At 37.7% G+C, this 17744-nt stretch overlaps 1 protein-coding gene across 4 annotated transcripts in view; it reads left to right on the top strand.

Moving 5' to 3' along the window:
- Positions 1–800: 800 nt before the first annotated feature.
- The window catches only part of LOC134541882 (endoplasmic reticulum metallopeptidase 1-like), a 72307-nt gene continuing 55363 nt past the window's right edge, over positions 801–17744 (top strand). For 2 of the 4 annotated variants that reach the window (XM_063385600.1, XM_063385599.1), the window contains exon 1: positions 801–1000. Coding sequence is in view for 2 of the 4 variants with exons in the window: in XM_063385598.1 (XP_063241668.1) it covers positions 1224–1244 (21 nt within the window). In the remaining 2 variants the exon portion in view is untranslated. Of the gene's footprint in view, positions 1245–17744 lie in introns of all 4 variants that reach the window. The other 2 variants (XM_063385598.1, XM_063385597.1) reach the window with 1 other exon arrangement.

Raw genomic sequence — 17744 nt, 5'->3', positions numbered from 1 at the left:
GCTGCACTGAGGTTGTGGCCGGCCATGGGGACAATAAAAAATTATTTGAAAATACTTACATTATAGCAGTTACTATCAGTGAGAATAGTATGTTGATAAGTGTGTGGTATGCGCTTGCGTCAGACCTTTGGGCTGGCTAAGCGACGACTGATGTTCCTCCGTCAGTTAAGCGCCACCGAAGGCCGCGCTAATGGACTCTGGCTGTTTTGTGGCAGAAATTAAATATATTCAAACAGTTAAAAATTAATTATTTTATTAGAAAATTAAAAAATGTAATGTTTTTTTCTGATACCGGTAATAATAAAAATCAGAGTAGATGATAATTACTTGCTAGAATGTTCGTAATGTTTATTTTATTCAAAAGCTCACCTGATTATGTAATTTAATTTTTTTTTAACATTCTAAATTTGTGTAACTAATAGTTTAATTTTGCGAGTAATATTATAATGATTATTTTAAAAAAATCCTTGCATGTATTGAATACGAGCATGCAGATTAGTCCTTGCATTTTACCACTACAACAGTCACTGACTTAACAATTAAAGAACAAATTCTGTTAAATAGTGTCTTCTCTATATTAAAAATTCAAGTGACAATTGTGGCAAAGTTACAGGTTATTGCTTCCAAATAAATCATAAACCGTAAACTTTACCCGAAGTTGAAACGAAACAGTTTTTTTAAAGATATACCAACTTTTATATTAAATTTCCATTTAATCAATTTTAATGAATGGTACACCTACTACTAGCGCCGTTAGTTGGCAGGCTGCTGCAAGCTTCACTAAGCCGACGGAGCATGAAGATAAGTTACCAGACCTATCTATATGACCGTGATTATCTCAGTGTTTATAACTTAACTTTCGAGACCCAGTATGTCATAGTGCAGGTGTAACGAGTCCTTGGTAAAATGCAAGTGTTTGGAAGAAAAATGAGTGGACAGAATTTTTAATGCGTATCAAAATAGGTCAATCGTGTTTATTGTTTGAATCGGACTGAAAAGCGTAGGTTATTTTTTTTACTGTTACAATAAATTAAAATAATTTTATTGTAATAATTTCTGACATAGAGAAGCCGCTTGATTGACACGAACAGTTCTCTCAGGCCAAATATACAATGTGGAGAAATTAATGTTAGACCATGTAATTGGCTCTAACTTAAGTACTACTTTTTTTCGGTTTAGGCCTATTCTACTTTGTGAAATAATGTAATTTATAATTTGTGAAAATGAGTAATCGACACCTTAAAGTAAGTCCTATTGTGTAACTTTAATAAATTTCTAAATTGGCGGCTTTTCCATAAAAAAATCGAACGTGTTTTTTTTTTTTTTTAAATCTTGGAGGTTGCTGAATTTTTACCTGAAAACAAAATTCCTGCCGGATTCTGAGAAACTTGCTATTGGACTGGGTCATGAAATTGAGAGAAATTGTAGGGTATAAGCCAATTAATACCAAAAAATGTATCGCTTAGAATATAATTTAAATTGCTCTAGTGATGTTACAGCAAATGTAATAAATTTGCTTCAATAATCACACATTTTCAGCTGGTTAAAATATTCAAATTTTTTTAGATTTCAAGACTAGTAAGTTTCCTACAAAATCATTCCACTAGGATCCAGTGCACAAATTTTTGAGGTACTAAATTAAAGCAGCAAGCTATATTTACAATAGGTTTAATGTATACAGGATCATTCCATCAAGATAAAATTGTACAAATCCATGTACTAAAAATAACAAAAAAAAAGTAAAATTTTGAAGGTTCATCAATGTTGGATGTACATACATAATTTTCGCTGTGAGCATTGTGATCTTCTAAAACCTTTAACGAAACATGAATTCCATGAATAACCAACGTAATTTGAATTCGCCGACCATTAGATGTATATTCTTCCTCACATCACGTGACATTCGTGGAAACACCAACCGTTATTACATCGAAAAATACAATACAAAATCGATGAATCCATTATGAACTATGCACTCACTTAGCAAACTTCATGCCAAATGATACGCGAACAACAAATTTAATCTGAAAATTTTTGCCATATTTTTTGTGAGTTAAAATTACAAACAATACAAGTGTGAAATAGGCTACTATAGTACAAATTTAAAGTAATTGAAAGCATGTTACCAAAAATAAACTTTTTTTTACATTCGTAATCATATATACAATCATAAAAACATAAAAAACCATCTCCATAAATAATATAGTACCACACGTGACTCAACTAGTACCAAAACAAAATCAATCATGGTGTTTATGATGTAGTATGTAAATACAGCACTTGAACTAAAATTTTGTTGGTAATTAAAATATTATAATCTTGCTCTCCTGTCTTATCACAACCACCACAGTCAGGGACGGTGCAAGCTAAATTGACACCCTAGTCGAAAAACCTTAATGCTCACCCCCCCCCCCCCCCTTCCCCTGCCGGACACATCAAAAAATTTTTTCCTTGCCTCAAAATACATCACTTAAGCCTAAGATTTTGTCAACAATCAAATGTAAGCAGGCTTGTATTTTTTTTTACTTTTTTACTTATTACAAATCATAAACAGGTCTCCGTGGACTTTAAATAATTACTTATATCAATATAAACATTTCCAAACTGTTGCAAAAATCCATTTTCATCTAGTTTCAATAATCGTTAAACATATTATATCAGCTGTTATGTGTTGTGCTGCGCCGCCCCCAGCTACTTGGCGCCCTAGGCGGTTGCTTTGTTCGCCTATATGGACGCGCCGGCCCTGACCACAGTGGTTAGTATGACTGAAATATAACATTTGGAAAAAAAAAAAAAAAATATTTTACACAGAGAAGCTGCTGATTTAGAAAAAAAATACGTTTTATCTTTTTTCTAGTATATACATTTAAAAAGGTGCTTGGAAATCTACGTATTAAATTTTTGTGATTGTCTAGATACTGACAAGTGAGGCTGCGCACTGAAAACATTCTTAAAATCTGAAGGAAGGCTACTACTTTCTATTGTTACTGGTAACAATTCAGTGAAAGGGCATTGTGATACTTAATAGTTTTCTGTTTTAATGGTTTGTGAGGTTACGTACATTACAAATAGTATAAAATATTGAGACAGGTTGGTTATGTGCAGTTAACTGCTTGAAAATTACAATGAAATTGTGTGAACGGTTATTCAGGTTAGTTAAGCTAAGCTACATTTTAATTGGTAATTATCGGACGTCATGGCTTTTTAGAAAGGAAAGAAAAAAATTGGAAAACATGGTTTTCACACACACGTTCCTAAATTTACTCCCAAGGGATGTTTTCATAAGTCCTACTAGTATGTGAAAAAAAATAAATCTTACATTACAGTACCTGTGCTCTTACGCTGGTGTCGCCATTCATTATTTACCAGCGATAAATAGGAATATATGTTTTCCATATACTAGATGTGTTCCTGAATTAACCCTGCAAGGAAAGTTTAATTCCTACTGGTTTGTGAAAAAATAACAGTTTACAGCTTACTTTAAAATACCTGTGTATTCACGCAATCGCCGTCATTCGTAGTTTATGTTTATCCATGTGTGTTTTTTTTTGGAGAACTTTAGTCAATGTAGGTGTTGTAATACTGAAATACGTTTATATGACTATTGCAGTTGTAAAGAGTTTTTAATGCTTGTATTTCATGTTTGTTGTTTTATTACGATAAGTGTGTAATTGTATTAAAAAATGTTTGTTTTGTTGCATTGCATTTAAAGCAGGGGCGCAACAACTAAATTTCCAGAGGGGGGGGGGGGGGGGCAATATACCTTTTTATAGAGAATCATCGATCCCCCCTATTGGAGCGGGGGGTCCGTCCCCCGGGAAAATTTGAATTTTAAGGTGGAAAATGGTGCTATTTAAACAGTTTTATTATCTAAAAATTTATTACACAGTACTTTCTTTGGCCCCGTTTGCCCCCACTTCAAGGTTTCAGAAGGGGGGGGGGGGGCAAAATACAGTTGCCTTCCCCCCCCCCCCCTCCCCTGTTGTTGCACCCCTGATTTAAAGTACGTACTATTTTGAGTGACATAACGAACGAGTCTGATGGTAGCCTAAAATTTGAATTGAACTGTTAACGTAGTTCATTTTCTGTGAGGAATACGCATACGCGCTGTGCACTGAAGTAGCTGACACATTGAATTTTGCAGTCTTTCCAGTGAATTCTTTCGTTACAGCTATCGTATATTCTGTGTTTGTTATGGCTGTTTATCCCTGGTTTATTCCTGGATTCTGATGGCTTGATCCTGTTGGCTTGATCCTATTGTACATGATGCTTGCTATTTTAGTTCAGTGCATGAAATATCCTGATGACATGATCCTTTTGGCTTGATCCTGTGGTACAGGATGCTTTCTGTTTTAGTTAAGTATGTCGAAAGATCCTGCACATAAAATAAATTCCAAAATAAGAAAGAATTATGAATTTAGGTTGAAAAAATAAATCCTTCTTATTCGACTTAACGATCATAATTTATTATTATAGGACAATATTATTTTTTGTATACAGGATCTTCCAATGTACTGAATTAAAACTGCAAGCATAATCTACCACAGAATCAAGCCAACAGGATCATCCCATCGGAATCAAGCCTTAAGGATCCAGGGATAGACTTCAATATATGAAATGGAAGATAGTGCATATTTTTAATTCTCCATAGTTGGCTGCAGTTGTGCCAAATAAAGAGATACATGATCGTGGGTAAACAATGAATGTCTGCAGCAGTGTGAAAACACAGGTATTGTAATGTAAGCTTTAAACTGTTAATTTTTCATGAACCAGTAGGAATTAAGAAACCATTTTTTCAGGGTACATTTAGGGATGTCTTTAGTACTTGAAAAACACTTTCTATTTTTATTTACTTTTCGTTCCACGAAGTTGTGATGTCTGATGCTGGTATATTAAGGTAAGCTATAAATTATTATTTTTCACAAACTACCTACTAGGAATTAAGAAACCATTCCTTCAGGGTAAATGTAGGGACTGTATAGTATGTAAAACCCTTGTTTTCCGATTTTTTTCATTCCGTTCTAAAAAGCAGTAACGTCTGATAATTACTTTTTAATTGGTATTTCATAACCAACTGTTCAAATTATTATGCATATTTTTAAGGTATCTTACCCAAACAAACTAACTGGTCACACAATTTCACTGTTTTTTTAAATATAGCTAACCTAAGAAATTAGTTTAACTTATCCTAGACACTTGCTAAAAGAGTAAAATATTGATAAAATACTTTTAAGTATTACAAAAATCTGTGGTCAAGTTCAAAATACAATACTGGTCTTACTATTGTTCAGAAATAAAGTAGGGAAATTGTATGACGTCATGGAAGTTGGCCACTGATAACAAACTGTATTGTAGAATAAAGAAATATAGTGTGTGTAATATTGACAACAGCAAAATCCGAAGTAGCGCCAATATTTGGTAACGCAGTGGGGGAGAAAAAAAAATTTGGTATGAGTTTTAGAGGAATCTTAGAATGAGGAATTAATTAATAAGTAGAATAAATGTTAATGAAGTGAAAAAAATTAGTACACAGTAAGTAATAAGTAGGAATTAAGAAATTTATTTTATATGTGTGGAAATAAGTCACGAGAGAAGAGGAAGGTCATGTTTATACATATTTTTATAATGGCGCAGTGTAGAGAAAGAATGTGTGATTGTAGTAAACAGAAAATTGACAATTTGAGCTTTGTGATAGAAAAAATAAAATTGAGGAGTGGCAATTTTTTTGGTGTAAATTTTATATCTAGGTACAATATAAATATTGACAGTAAACAATTATTGTCATAAAGCCAAGAGTGGTAAGTGGTCTCTAAAGTGTGTGTAATGTTTGTGATTTGGAGTTATGTTAGGCGAGAGTTGTGTTGTTTGCAATGTTCAGTGAAATATTTATTCGGTTAGGTGAATTGTAAAATGTAGTAGGTAATGAAAAAAAAAAGCTAATTTTTCTATAGGTTAGTTTTGCAATCGTTAAAGTGATAAAAACAAAGCGAAAATTTGGTGAGGGTAGATCAGCTAATAAAAAATATATTTATATATTTTTACATTGTGATATGGTAGAGAAGTTTGCAACAAGGTTGTGCTGAAGTAATTATGACCTGTACGTACTTACGGAATGTGTAGGAATGAGCATTTTGAATTAGGAAGATTCACATGCTTGTTTTGCAAAAGATATTGTTGATGAGAAAAGTAAATTAGTGTAGGTACGGAATATATATGGTAACGTGTTCTATAAATTACTTCAATTTTAAAATGTGGTATCATAAAATATTATAAACCTGGGGGGGGGGGGGGGGGGTTATAGTTATTATATGATACCGTAGGAAATGTATCTTCGGTATCCTGTTCTATCATTTAATAGGTAGGACTGAAATTTAGAACATGATACCGTGGGAAATAGTAATTCGGTATCATGTCCTGTACCAGAATAGATAGGGCTGTAGAATAGAATACGATACCCGAAAGTTAGTTTGATAGAGGAACATAGTTTCCTGACCAAAAACCCCATGTCTCATAAAGTGTGGATCTAAACGTGTCAGTCTTTGTTATTTCAATATTTTAAATTACATTTTATTGATTTAATTTCTTATCTATATTCATAAAATTATTTAGACTGAAATCATATAAATTTTATGGATTTGTAAAAAAACTAGAAAACTGCTATGTATCTATATTACTATTGGTCTTTTATTCTGTTTGTTTTTCTGTTTGTTCTGGTATCATAGAAATACTACTGGGTAGATTTTGATTAAATTCTTTTTGTTGAGGGAAGTGGTATATAAAAAGCTGATTGTGAATAACATATATCAAGACTTACATTGTGAGTTTTTTCAGTTCTTTGAAATTTTGCTTCTACTGGGGTGAAAAATTGGGTAATTTTTGGTTTTGCAGTAAAAAAGTCTGATTTTTACCATAGGCCTAATTGGAGGTATGTAAGATATTAAGTTAGCTACGATATGAACATATTTATTACAATCATTTTTTAAAATTCTACCTATAATGGGTATAAAGTGTATTTCATATTTTTAACTGCATGAAATTGTGCCGTTTCAGGCACAAATGTACGATTTACTTAATTTTACGAAATTTTAAACCTTTTTTACTTTATCTTCCATATGATGTCCCACTGTTTTATTTTTCCTTCATTGAGATTTGTTCAGTCAAGTGTACCGACAGGTTAGTTTGTTTAGCAGTTCAGTGCTCCCAACGCCGTTCCCAGCGATTAAGGCTGAAGTTTGCGGGCGACATGCTGGGCCAGCGATCGTCTCGTCTGGACCCTGCTAGGCGTCACGCGTCGAGCTGTTCACCCTAGACGGTAGCTTGACTAGAAAAGATGGTCTCTGCCCCCAAAGATGCTAACTCCTCTTCTCGGAGCTGTGCTGAAGCTAGCTGTCCCTCTCACGAAACGGTGTTCCGTTCATCAGCCCAACAACACGTAGCGTCGTTTCAGACCATCCTGTTCCCAGGCCGGGTCAGTCACCGGTCGTAGCCCCCCCCCCCCTTCCCCCCTGTTTCTTCTGGTCCACGCAGGTCATAACCCACAGCCGCGCCAATGCCCGGGATGAAGGCCACAGCCCCTCGCGCCCCAGATGAACCACATACGACATCTCGCGGGAGTTTCGCCAACTACCAGGCATGTCCCTCGCCTCTCCGCCAGAGGACAGCATAGTCTCCTCCTACCCAAGCCAGGCCTTAAGGATAGACTTGCATCCAAGTCGAGAGGTCGTTTAGGGCTTGTAGTTCTGTGCGCACTCGCCAGGACGCGCTAGAGTACGGCTTCTCCAATCGGAACCATTCGGGTTCCCTTCGGGTTTTCCGAAGCCCCTCCCCTGGACAGGCGACCAAAGACAGTTTTAACTAGGCGAGCTGGCACCATTTTTGACGATTCGGCGGGCAGCACGCGATAAGGGCGGATCTCTCTTCGCAGCCCGAGACAACGCGCTTCCGAAAAGTCATGAATGGCTTTCTCTAAAGCATGTAGTTGGTTATCGACAAGGCCATGTGCCTTAAAACTAAATTTTTAATTTTTTAGCTGCCCGAAATAGTTTAGTTTTTGAAATAGTTTTTTTGTCTTAACTTATTATTCTTCATGGCGACCGCGAACTTCCGCGTCGCGCATCACCTGGCCATCTCCAGGCACCGACCTGATCTACTCCACCCCGCAGCTTAGGTAAGTTGTTTCGTCGCCCCACACACACTTTTCTTTTGCTGTTCTCCTGGGCTTAACTTCGCCCAACATCAGCCGCCTGTTAACCAACCTAATTTGATGGGAATACTGGTTGCAGGCGGGCATAAAGAATTAGGACGAGAAATTCCGCTCCAAATTCAACTCCCGAATGTGCAGTTCATGAGTTAGTTCACCAAAATTCCTCGCTTCCTGCAATCTGAGAATTTCTCAAGAGTTCCAGCTTTCAACATATTTTTCCCTGAGTGGAAAAACCACAAAATAATTTATAATTCTAAACAACCAGTTTCAGGACACTTTTATTCATTTAACGAGTAAATGTAATTTTTTTTATAATTTGTCTTATGAAGAGCCTGCGCGCTCAATATTCAATGGCCTGTAAAGTTAAGAGACCAAATGACCTTAGATTCAGTCAAGTATAACCATTGTTACTTATTATAATATCTTGCCCCGGGGCCTCCCATTTGGTTTATTGTTTAACAAGATTTAATGTATTAAGTATAGCAAATAAGGTCAACAATTTTCTTGGTATTTTGTTTCGGCTGTAATGCCATGGGTCATCTTCAGTGGAATAATGTTTGTAAAGTCAAAAAATAACAGCAACAAAATCATTAAGTAAGATTGAGTAAATGCCTATATAAACCAAACCAGATCTTATTATTTTCTTATCCTTGATCACGATCCACATAACCTTACCAAGTTTTAAGGAGGTTAATCATAAATTTTGTTGTGCGTGCGCTGTGCCCCTATGGGTAATGTGTTTAGTACTGTTTCTGCCTGGCGCTTCCACGGCCAATCTATATTTGTTCTTTAGACGAAATGTCATATTGAGCGCAGGCGCACGTTAAAAAATAATTTCGTAAAGTGTAAAACAATTAAAATTTAACTTCATGAAGAGATAGCTAAACAATATTTTTCAAGGTCTTGATCACAAATATTTAAGTTATACCGGTATATTCTTACATCGTTACCTTTAAAAAACACAAAGTAAGTCATCCAAATTTTTCAATATACGTTTACATATCTATTGTTATGAACAACACTTTTTGAATTTGAAAATAATTGAATATTTACTTTACTGTAGTTGTTTTATTTGTAAGCATGTTCAAAGGTGCCATTTTACATCCTGAATGGACCTCAAGGTCAATGTAGGGCTCTAAATAATTGAGGTTTGGAGGGGGGGTCCTTATTTATGTAGTTGGATGGGTGTTTCTGGTTGTACACACTTAATTTCCAGCTCTTCTGAATAAAATGTACAAATCTAGCTTAAAATTAATATTAAAATACGTGAATATACCTAATTACTTTGATAGGTAACAGAAAATACTATGGAATTATTTTATTCTGGCCCATCTTGTATGCTTGTATGCCTATATTTAGTATTGAAAGATTCTTCAAAATAACCAAATTTATAAGTTATCTAAAGAAACAACGAAGGATGCTCAAGTAACAAATATTTATGTGTGAATCTGGTACAGACATTCATGATTTGACTGGGATTGGGGCCCAGAATGCTTTGTTCTGTAGATAATTGGTCCGGGAGGGGGGAGGAGGCCCCTCTGCACTAGAGTGCCAGGTGACTTTCCCTGTCCGGTAATACTTTTGACGTATCGGAGTATGAAATCTAGCTATTTGAAATACAAAAATTACTTTCGGCTTGGCCTAAGGTGATGTTAGATTTCTGTTCGGAAGGAAGGCTAGCCTATGTAGAACGTTCTTGAAACTTAAGTGTTAATACTATTAATGCACCGTGGAACATTCTAAAAGCCCCTGGACCTATTAAAATCTTCTATAACATTCTGGAAACTTTATGTTTAAAGCACCTTACATTTTCGTGAATACTCCAAAGAAATAAAATTGAACATTTTCCATATTCTAGACTGCTCAAATGATTAAAATGGTTTCTATTCCGTGTATTCAGATTTTCCATGGAATTTTTTTCAATAATGTTACGATTTATAATGTGGGGAGAACTGGGTTCGTAAGGGATAGCCCAGTTAAGTTTTACTACAGTTTTATTAATTACTAATATTTACATTAATAATAAATAAATGTACTTAAAAATTTCCCATCACAAATCATTGGCACTAAAAAATGTTTATTCTCAAGTCACTCAATGTCTGTCAAGTTCCACAGTTCGCACTCTTCACTGGAGCTAGGCTCAACAGTGGTTCGCCCCTGTCCACACACACAGTCTCGTGCCACTCAGTTGCACTCTCGCGATCCCGTCGCTCTGCGTCGTGCCACCCTCGAGGGGGGGGGGGTGTCTCACACCCTCTTCGCTGATGTCGAACTTCCCTTCACTCGCGGAACTCGGCACTCTGCAGAACTCGCGCGACACTCCTTGTGGAACTTCGTCACCGAACTCGCGGCAAACATTGTGAGACTCCTCACCAAACTGCAGTGGAAGCCGGCGTTGCTGCTTAAATATCTGGGCACCCTTCTTGAACCGACGAGCGGCTGTGGCGAGTCGCGTCATCCCGGACCAACCCGACACCTGAAGAGTCCAGAAGGGTGGCATCAATTCATGCTACTCCGCATGGCGGCCTGCGAAATTCCCTAGGCCGCTCAGCGATAGATAAAAGCTCTGAGGCAGGACAATGTGCAGGGAGCAGAGGGGGAGGGACAGGCCAGGCACGCGTGGCTTGCCTTACGTTAGCGGGCCGCGCCTTACGTTAGCGGGCCGTGCCTTACGTTAGCGGGCCGCACGTAGTCGTTCAGGGCTGCCATCCAGCTCCGAACTTGGCATTGCGGTCTGGTCTCTTCGCGTGCGTAACAATATTATATAGTTAGTAATGACATGGGAATGACCTTGACTTTGGCCCGGTGCAGGTAGACAAGTTCTGTGCTGTGTCACTAGTGCTAATAAAACAACATACCCATTTACTCTTAATGGTAGGCATTTAAAAAAAATTTATTCACACCTTGCTCTTGAGGGTTACAGATAAAAAAAAATTGAAGTAAAAGATTTTGATAATATTTGAAGTACAGTAAACTCCCGGTATACCGCGCCCCGATAGATCGCGGAATCGGGTATATCGCGGGTCAAACCATGTCCCCCAATCATAAATGAATAATAATAATAATAATAACAACAGTAGAACCTCGTTAATTCGTGATGGTCGGGACCGAGATAATCACGGATTACCGAATTTCACGGACTAGCGATTAAAAGCCCGGAAGGTCTTGTCAAGCTTCTCAGACACCGGCGTGCAGCTGGGTTAAGGCCAAGGTCATGTGACGTAACATCTACCGAGGCTTACTGCGCCTTGGCAGCAGATGGATAAAAAATAGTAAACTCTCCATTATTCGTGTTAATTGGGACCCGCCGATGCCCGGATAATTAAAATCCTGTAAAAAAAAAAGTAATAAACACGGATAATCCGTTCACGGTAAGGGCCGTCTTCGAATTAGTCTCGGCTTAAAAAAATACGGCACTGCCTAGCCATTAGTTCACGGTCATTTACAACAGCCGAAGAGAGAAAGATAAGATCGTGCTGAACTTGCACACATAAATTTTGGGTAGCCCCCCCCCCCCTTCCCCCCTCATCAAAACTTCGTCCAGCCGAATGCCAGCCAGACACGTCACTCGCCAGGCGCCTGCCGTGCGTTGGCGGGTGGAAACAAACAAAGGGAGACGGGAAGCAGAAGTCAGGACATCCCCCTCAAGTTTAAAGAGTGACAAATGTGACAGCTGAAAGGGGGGCGACACAAAGAGTCGGTACAAACTTCGTTGCAGAGTTTGGCGGCCCATGCGAAGGCTTGCAGTGTTTGCCGGCCGCCGGCCCGCGTGACGTTAATTTTAGGCGCTGACAATATTTACTTCTCTTTTTTTTTTCTGCACTTTTAAATCGTCCCGGATTATCCGATTCCCGAATTAGCGCGTCACGGATTAACGAGGTTCTACTGTAATAATAATGCAATAAATGGTTGACAGCCGATTAGGATAATTTTGCGTTGTCACTAACAAACTAAGCAACGGGCAGAAAAAAGCCTAGGCGTAGAAAATGTCCGCAGTGAAATTCTTAACAAGATATCTCCGTAAATTATTCCTCTATCTTGTAGTGTTTTCAAATTATGGTCCAATCCAGCCCAGTGTTATTTTCTGAAACACTAGTTCTTAACATTTTTTTTAACCCACAAATAAAGCATCGGACAGGGGACCCGATTAAGCCCACCGTCCAGCGACATTATCCAGCGTGACTCGGCTGGGGATTGATTTTGGATAGGTTTGGTTGACGGCAAGCGCTGGGAGGGGAGAGGCGAGCCGAGAATATGCGACCAAGACACCCGGGTAGACGGGAGGAGTGGAATATAAGCGCCAGAGATGAGAGGGGCGATTAAGCCGAAAGGGGGGAAGTCTGGTGACCTTGGAGTCGTTATCACGGCTGTCGGGGAGAAAGGTAGCCTGAATGTAGCTCGGCGCGCGGCAGAAAGCAGCTTCGTCGGCGAAGGCACCGCAGGGGAGCTCGATGTGCCTTAGTAGCGAAGTGTAGACGAACTGCGGGCTGGAACTTGCGGAGCTGTGGACTGCCGCGCGCGCAACGGAACTGAACAGCATCGGAATTCTGAAGGAAGAGATGGCGGCGCCTTCAAGTTGGGGCCCTGTTGGAGCCAGTGGTAGCCTGGGCGGCGCGACCTTCAACCGACCCGGGAATTTGGGGGGCAAGAGGGTCCGACTCGCAAGATACTTCATTCGCCTGAACGACTTACCCCCACCCTGGCTTGAAAGGTCGTTGGCTGTTGACTGGAAGAAGGAAGATGAAGATGGTGCAATGTCAGGCTGCCTTTCGCTCCGAGAGCCAGCAGTTCGAGCCGGTTTACTGGCTCGTCTGCCCACTTCTGTTTTAACTGTGGCTGCCTGGGCAGCTGTGGCTGGGCTGACGAGTGAAGTCGCCCGCCCCTGGGGGTGCTTGCGCCCCTGGTTAATAATAACCCAGGAGTTCCCAACCTTTAAATGCGGGCCGCAAGGCCCAAGCACCCAACTCCAGCATGGTTGATTTTTCAGCCCCTCCAACTCTTCTTACCTGGACCCTTCTTCCTCTTGTCCAGTAGTTACCTGCTTGCTTAATGCATGTTAATTGATCCCCGCATGAACCGGCCCAGGGTTTTCCCTGTGTCTATGCAGGTTTTACCTGGGTCACATTAGCTAGCTTTTAAGCTAGGCGACCAATGGGGCGTCAGTCATGGCGCCAATTGCAGCCATGGCTGGCCAGTAAACCCCAATAGCACACGATGCACGCGCCCTTGTCCTGCATGGTTAAAAACCCGCATGGTAGAGTGTATAGGCTTCGGCCTGAGACACACTTAGGTCCTCCCCTAACCTGGACCCTCCCCTACACACTTAGAATTAACTTAGGCTAGGAAAAAAATAAAATTTCTGGTGACCTTGAGTAGTTCACTCATTTCCGTCGGCACACTTCTCGTGGTCACGTGTGTTGACAAGCGGAGACATATAAATGTTTTGTTATAACTTGAACCTACATACGTAATATTATTCGTTGTATTATACACGTTCATCTTTTTACTTTGGTATAATGTTTTAACATTAAATAGTAAAGTAAATCAGCTAGCGTATTTTTAATCTTTGCCGAGGAATTCCCAGTGGTCCAATACTTACGTGAACCATACTGTACCACTTTTGCCGTGAGGTAGTAAACAAGCCCCGGATATGTTTATGTGTAGCGGACTCCCGACCTTTAACCAGAGGCTAGGGAATATAACACTTGCCGATCCGAGCCACACACACTCAGCAACTCGACACAGCGTTTGATGGAATAAGTAAAGACAACGTTTAACAGACTTTTTAATACGGCGCCACTTATTGCGCTAAAATTATTTTGGCGCAATTTTTGTATCCCACATGTGACCATTTATAATTTAATGTAAGCATGGATAACAAAGATTAGCCACTTTACACGATAGACGATTCTTTATTTTATATTGTACGAATGCTAGAATCGTTTTTCACGTATCTGCTGCATACTTCTGCAAAAGACACGCTATCTGTAAGTACGTAAATCTAGAATTTTTATTTTGTCAATCAAACTCGGTACTTTGCGATTCATATTCGGTTTGAAGTATTACTGTGGCCTTTCTATTTAGAAGACTTTGACCACAGAATCGTGTGTAACCGCACACACTGCCCTTACTTTGTTACGGACACTCAGACGAAGCAGATACTGTGGCTGACACCACGAGACTGGCAGCAGCTTGTGTGCCGCACGTGTGTATGGCGGCGTGTGGCGCGCTCGTAGGCCGTGCGACAAACTGTGCGCGGCACGCGGAAAAATAAAAACAATTCAACATTTAATATTTATCTTTAAAATTTATTATTTTTATTTTTTCACCCGCGTTTAGTGAAAACTGCGGATGCAAAGTCCGCACAAAGGCGGGCCGTCTATACTGTGCGTGCTTGCCGACCTATTAGAACACAGGCGGTGTTTTATGACTTTTGACCTTGGTCACATCGAAACATCGCGGTTATGCAACAACGCGGGTAAAAGTTATGTCCCCCGACAACCGCGTTAAATAGGGAGTGTACTGTATTTACAACCATTTTGAAAAAGTTGTATAGTTTGTTTATGCTAAGGTATTACCAGGGACATAACTAAAAAAAAAGGAGGGGGGGAGTGTAGCCTAAACAGGCAGATTAATTTTTACTATAGATTTTAACTGGAGTATCATAGTGTTAGAACACAATAAAAATGTTGAAGGGCAGATGAACTTAATTGTTTGTATTGAAAGCTACATATAGATACATGTCATAAAATACATATTAAAAAAAATCTATGTTAAGTAAATAACAAATATTTGGAATAGTGGAATTAATATGTGGTGGCGATATAAGGTGTAGTCGGGGAAGGTTTCGGTTGAGTTGGTTTAGAAAATAAGACGGGGTGCCAAGATGAGTTCTTGGCCCAGAAATTAGTCTAGTGACATCCCTGGATAGTACCATAAAGGATTTTTTTATTCTTCAAGCTCATTTTGGTAATCCCTTGCAGTAAGGGTTGGTGTTATAAGAAATTTATTAGACAAAAGGTTTGTATAATGTGTAGAAAGTTTAGGGTAATTTTGAATGGATTGATACAGTGCTTATTACGGAAATTATTGTTTTGACCTTCAAACTCTATTTTTTTTTCACTTCTTGAGCTTAAGATATTGGTAGCTAATGGTTAGTTTTATGAGAAAACCTTTAAACTATTTTTTTTTAAGTTGACAATGGTTTTTTAGACTAGGAACCAAGAAACTAAACACTATGTAGAGATTTTCCCCAAGGTGCATCAGTAGGGGCCTGCAGATTTCGCGAAAAGATTTCGAGACTAGATGAAAGTTAAAACACTATAGCATCGTCTGTATTTCGTGATTGGGTGAGTTTTTCCCAGGTACATATCGATTGTAACAACACCAATCACAGTGATTCAGTGCGGTAGCAAACTCATCCTGAGTGGCTCGGTCAAATAAGGCAACGATTTCTCTCGCAGAAGGCTGCCAATCTCAAGGAAGAAACCACTGGTGCGGGTATACCTTGTTGCAGTCTAATAAGTGTTCAGATCTTTTCGCGAAAAATGCCTGCCCCTATGATCAGTTATGTTAATATATAGCTGTATTTTGCTATTTTTTATTAATTTTTTTTACTACCAATTTTAAAGTGTACAGTAGTTCTCGATTCTTAATACTATCAGTATTTTTTATATGTTTTATTTCCGACCAGTTATTTTTACTCCCATGTAATTTATGTGTGGTACTTTACATACATTTAGTTTTTACGTATTTTAATTTCTGCATTTTACAAAATATATTTTACAGTAGAAATCACTAAAATAATATTAACTGTCCACGTGGGTAAATGTACATTATGCATAAGTCTTTTCTTAATCATTGAATTGGTAATGTAACAATAATTTCTGTTTCTTCATAAACGTGATCACGGAGGCAGATGGGTGGAGTAAGAGTGTGAGATAGGAGATTGGCTGGCATGTGCTGTTAATTTAAGATGTGGGAAGTGTCAGATTGCTCTTAATCACGACATCCAGTTATTTGTAGTCTTATGTTTTGCCTTCGTGGTTGGATTGTGTTTAAAGTGTGTTGCATCTTTCTTGTCATTCTATCAATTTTATGTAATACATAGTATAAGTTCCATTAAATTATTTATAAGAAAAGAAAAATATTTTTTTTACGGACAACATATAAAGATGTAATCTCACAACATAAATTTCAGTTTATTGTGCATTAGGCCTATTTCTGAATTGAGCTAGTTAAGATAAAATAAGGTCCTCTGAGAAGAAAATTACAATTAATATGTATTCTATTATATACTGATTAGTTTGCAATGTTAAAATATACATTCTATATAGGGAGTTAAATGAAAGATTGACTGTAATAATAAAATACTTTAACTATATTTATACCTTTTTAAAGATAATATTTAATCATTTTTAAGTTACTTGTGATTGAGTTGCCAGTATGTTTTACTTGTTATTTTTAAGAATGCTTGTTTGTCAACATTTTCTAATTAACATTGTTCATAATTTTTACTATTTATTTGTACTGTTTTACTAATCATATACATATTTTGTAATGATTCCAAGCTTTTCAAAATATATGATATTTTTGTCAAACATTCATAATTCACAATGTAAAAAACATAAGTTGAAATATTTCTAACTGTATGAGCATAGGAACATGTAACAGTATTGAAATAGCAAATAAATATACAGTACATATTATTTGAGTACACAGTGGTAGCTTTCCCTGAGCAGCATTGGCATTAGGTTAGCATAAGGTTCATAATAGTTTGTTTTTTTCACTTATGAACAATGTTTACACTTTTTTTTAAAAAAAAATCTCTTTACAACATTTGTGCAAACCAAGATAATTGTGATTGTTCGGTATCTGCAGTATAGCCTAATGCAATCTTAAACTTTAGGTTCTTTTCAATGTAGCTGAATTCTTGGACGGTTTTATTTCAGTTTGTTATTGTGTTCAAAATTTAATTTTTCGTGGTTGGCAGCTATGAGAATATTTTTCGTAATATATTTTGTGTAGGTGGTCAATAAATGGTGATTTTATTTAGTACAACAAATTTTAGTACAACAGTTTTTATTACCAAAATTATATTTGTTTATACAAGTCATTCATCTGAAACATTTGAGGTGAGTAGAGCAGGACATTGCAGTTACAGATTATTTTGTTAGAATACTAAAATCCAAAATTTCTATTTTACTTATAATATAATCATAATTTTTGTGTTCATGTGTATGCTCCTCCATTTTATGGATACTTAATTGACTTTTGTACATGCTGAATGAAAATGGTTAGTTTTTACTCATAATTTATAAATTGTAATCATTTTTGGGACTAGTATACATCATGATACCATAATACAGCTGATAATGTCACCAGCTTGGTAGCGCTAATGTTTTTACCACCCTTTCATTCTTACAAGACAAGTATTGTAAATTGTTTTTTTTTTTTGTGGGGAATATAAACACGCTTGTTTTGCATAAAATATGTTTCTTTATGAAAGTTATTTTCGGATATTGTATTATGTACTACAGCT

The sequence above is a fragment of the Bacillus rossius genome (assembly GCF_032445375.1).
Source record: "Bacillus rossius redtenbacheri isolate Brsri chromosome 4 unlocalized genomic scaffold, Brsri_v3 Brsri_v3_scf4_2, whole genome shotgun sequence".
In the NCBI taxonomy this organism is placed as follows: Eukaryota; Metazoa; Arthropoda; class Insecta; order Phasmatodea; family Bacillidae; genus Bacillus; species Bacillus rossius.
Note: the sequence above shows the minus strand (reverse complement) of the source record. Positions and strands in the feature narration are given on the sequence as shown.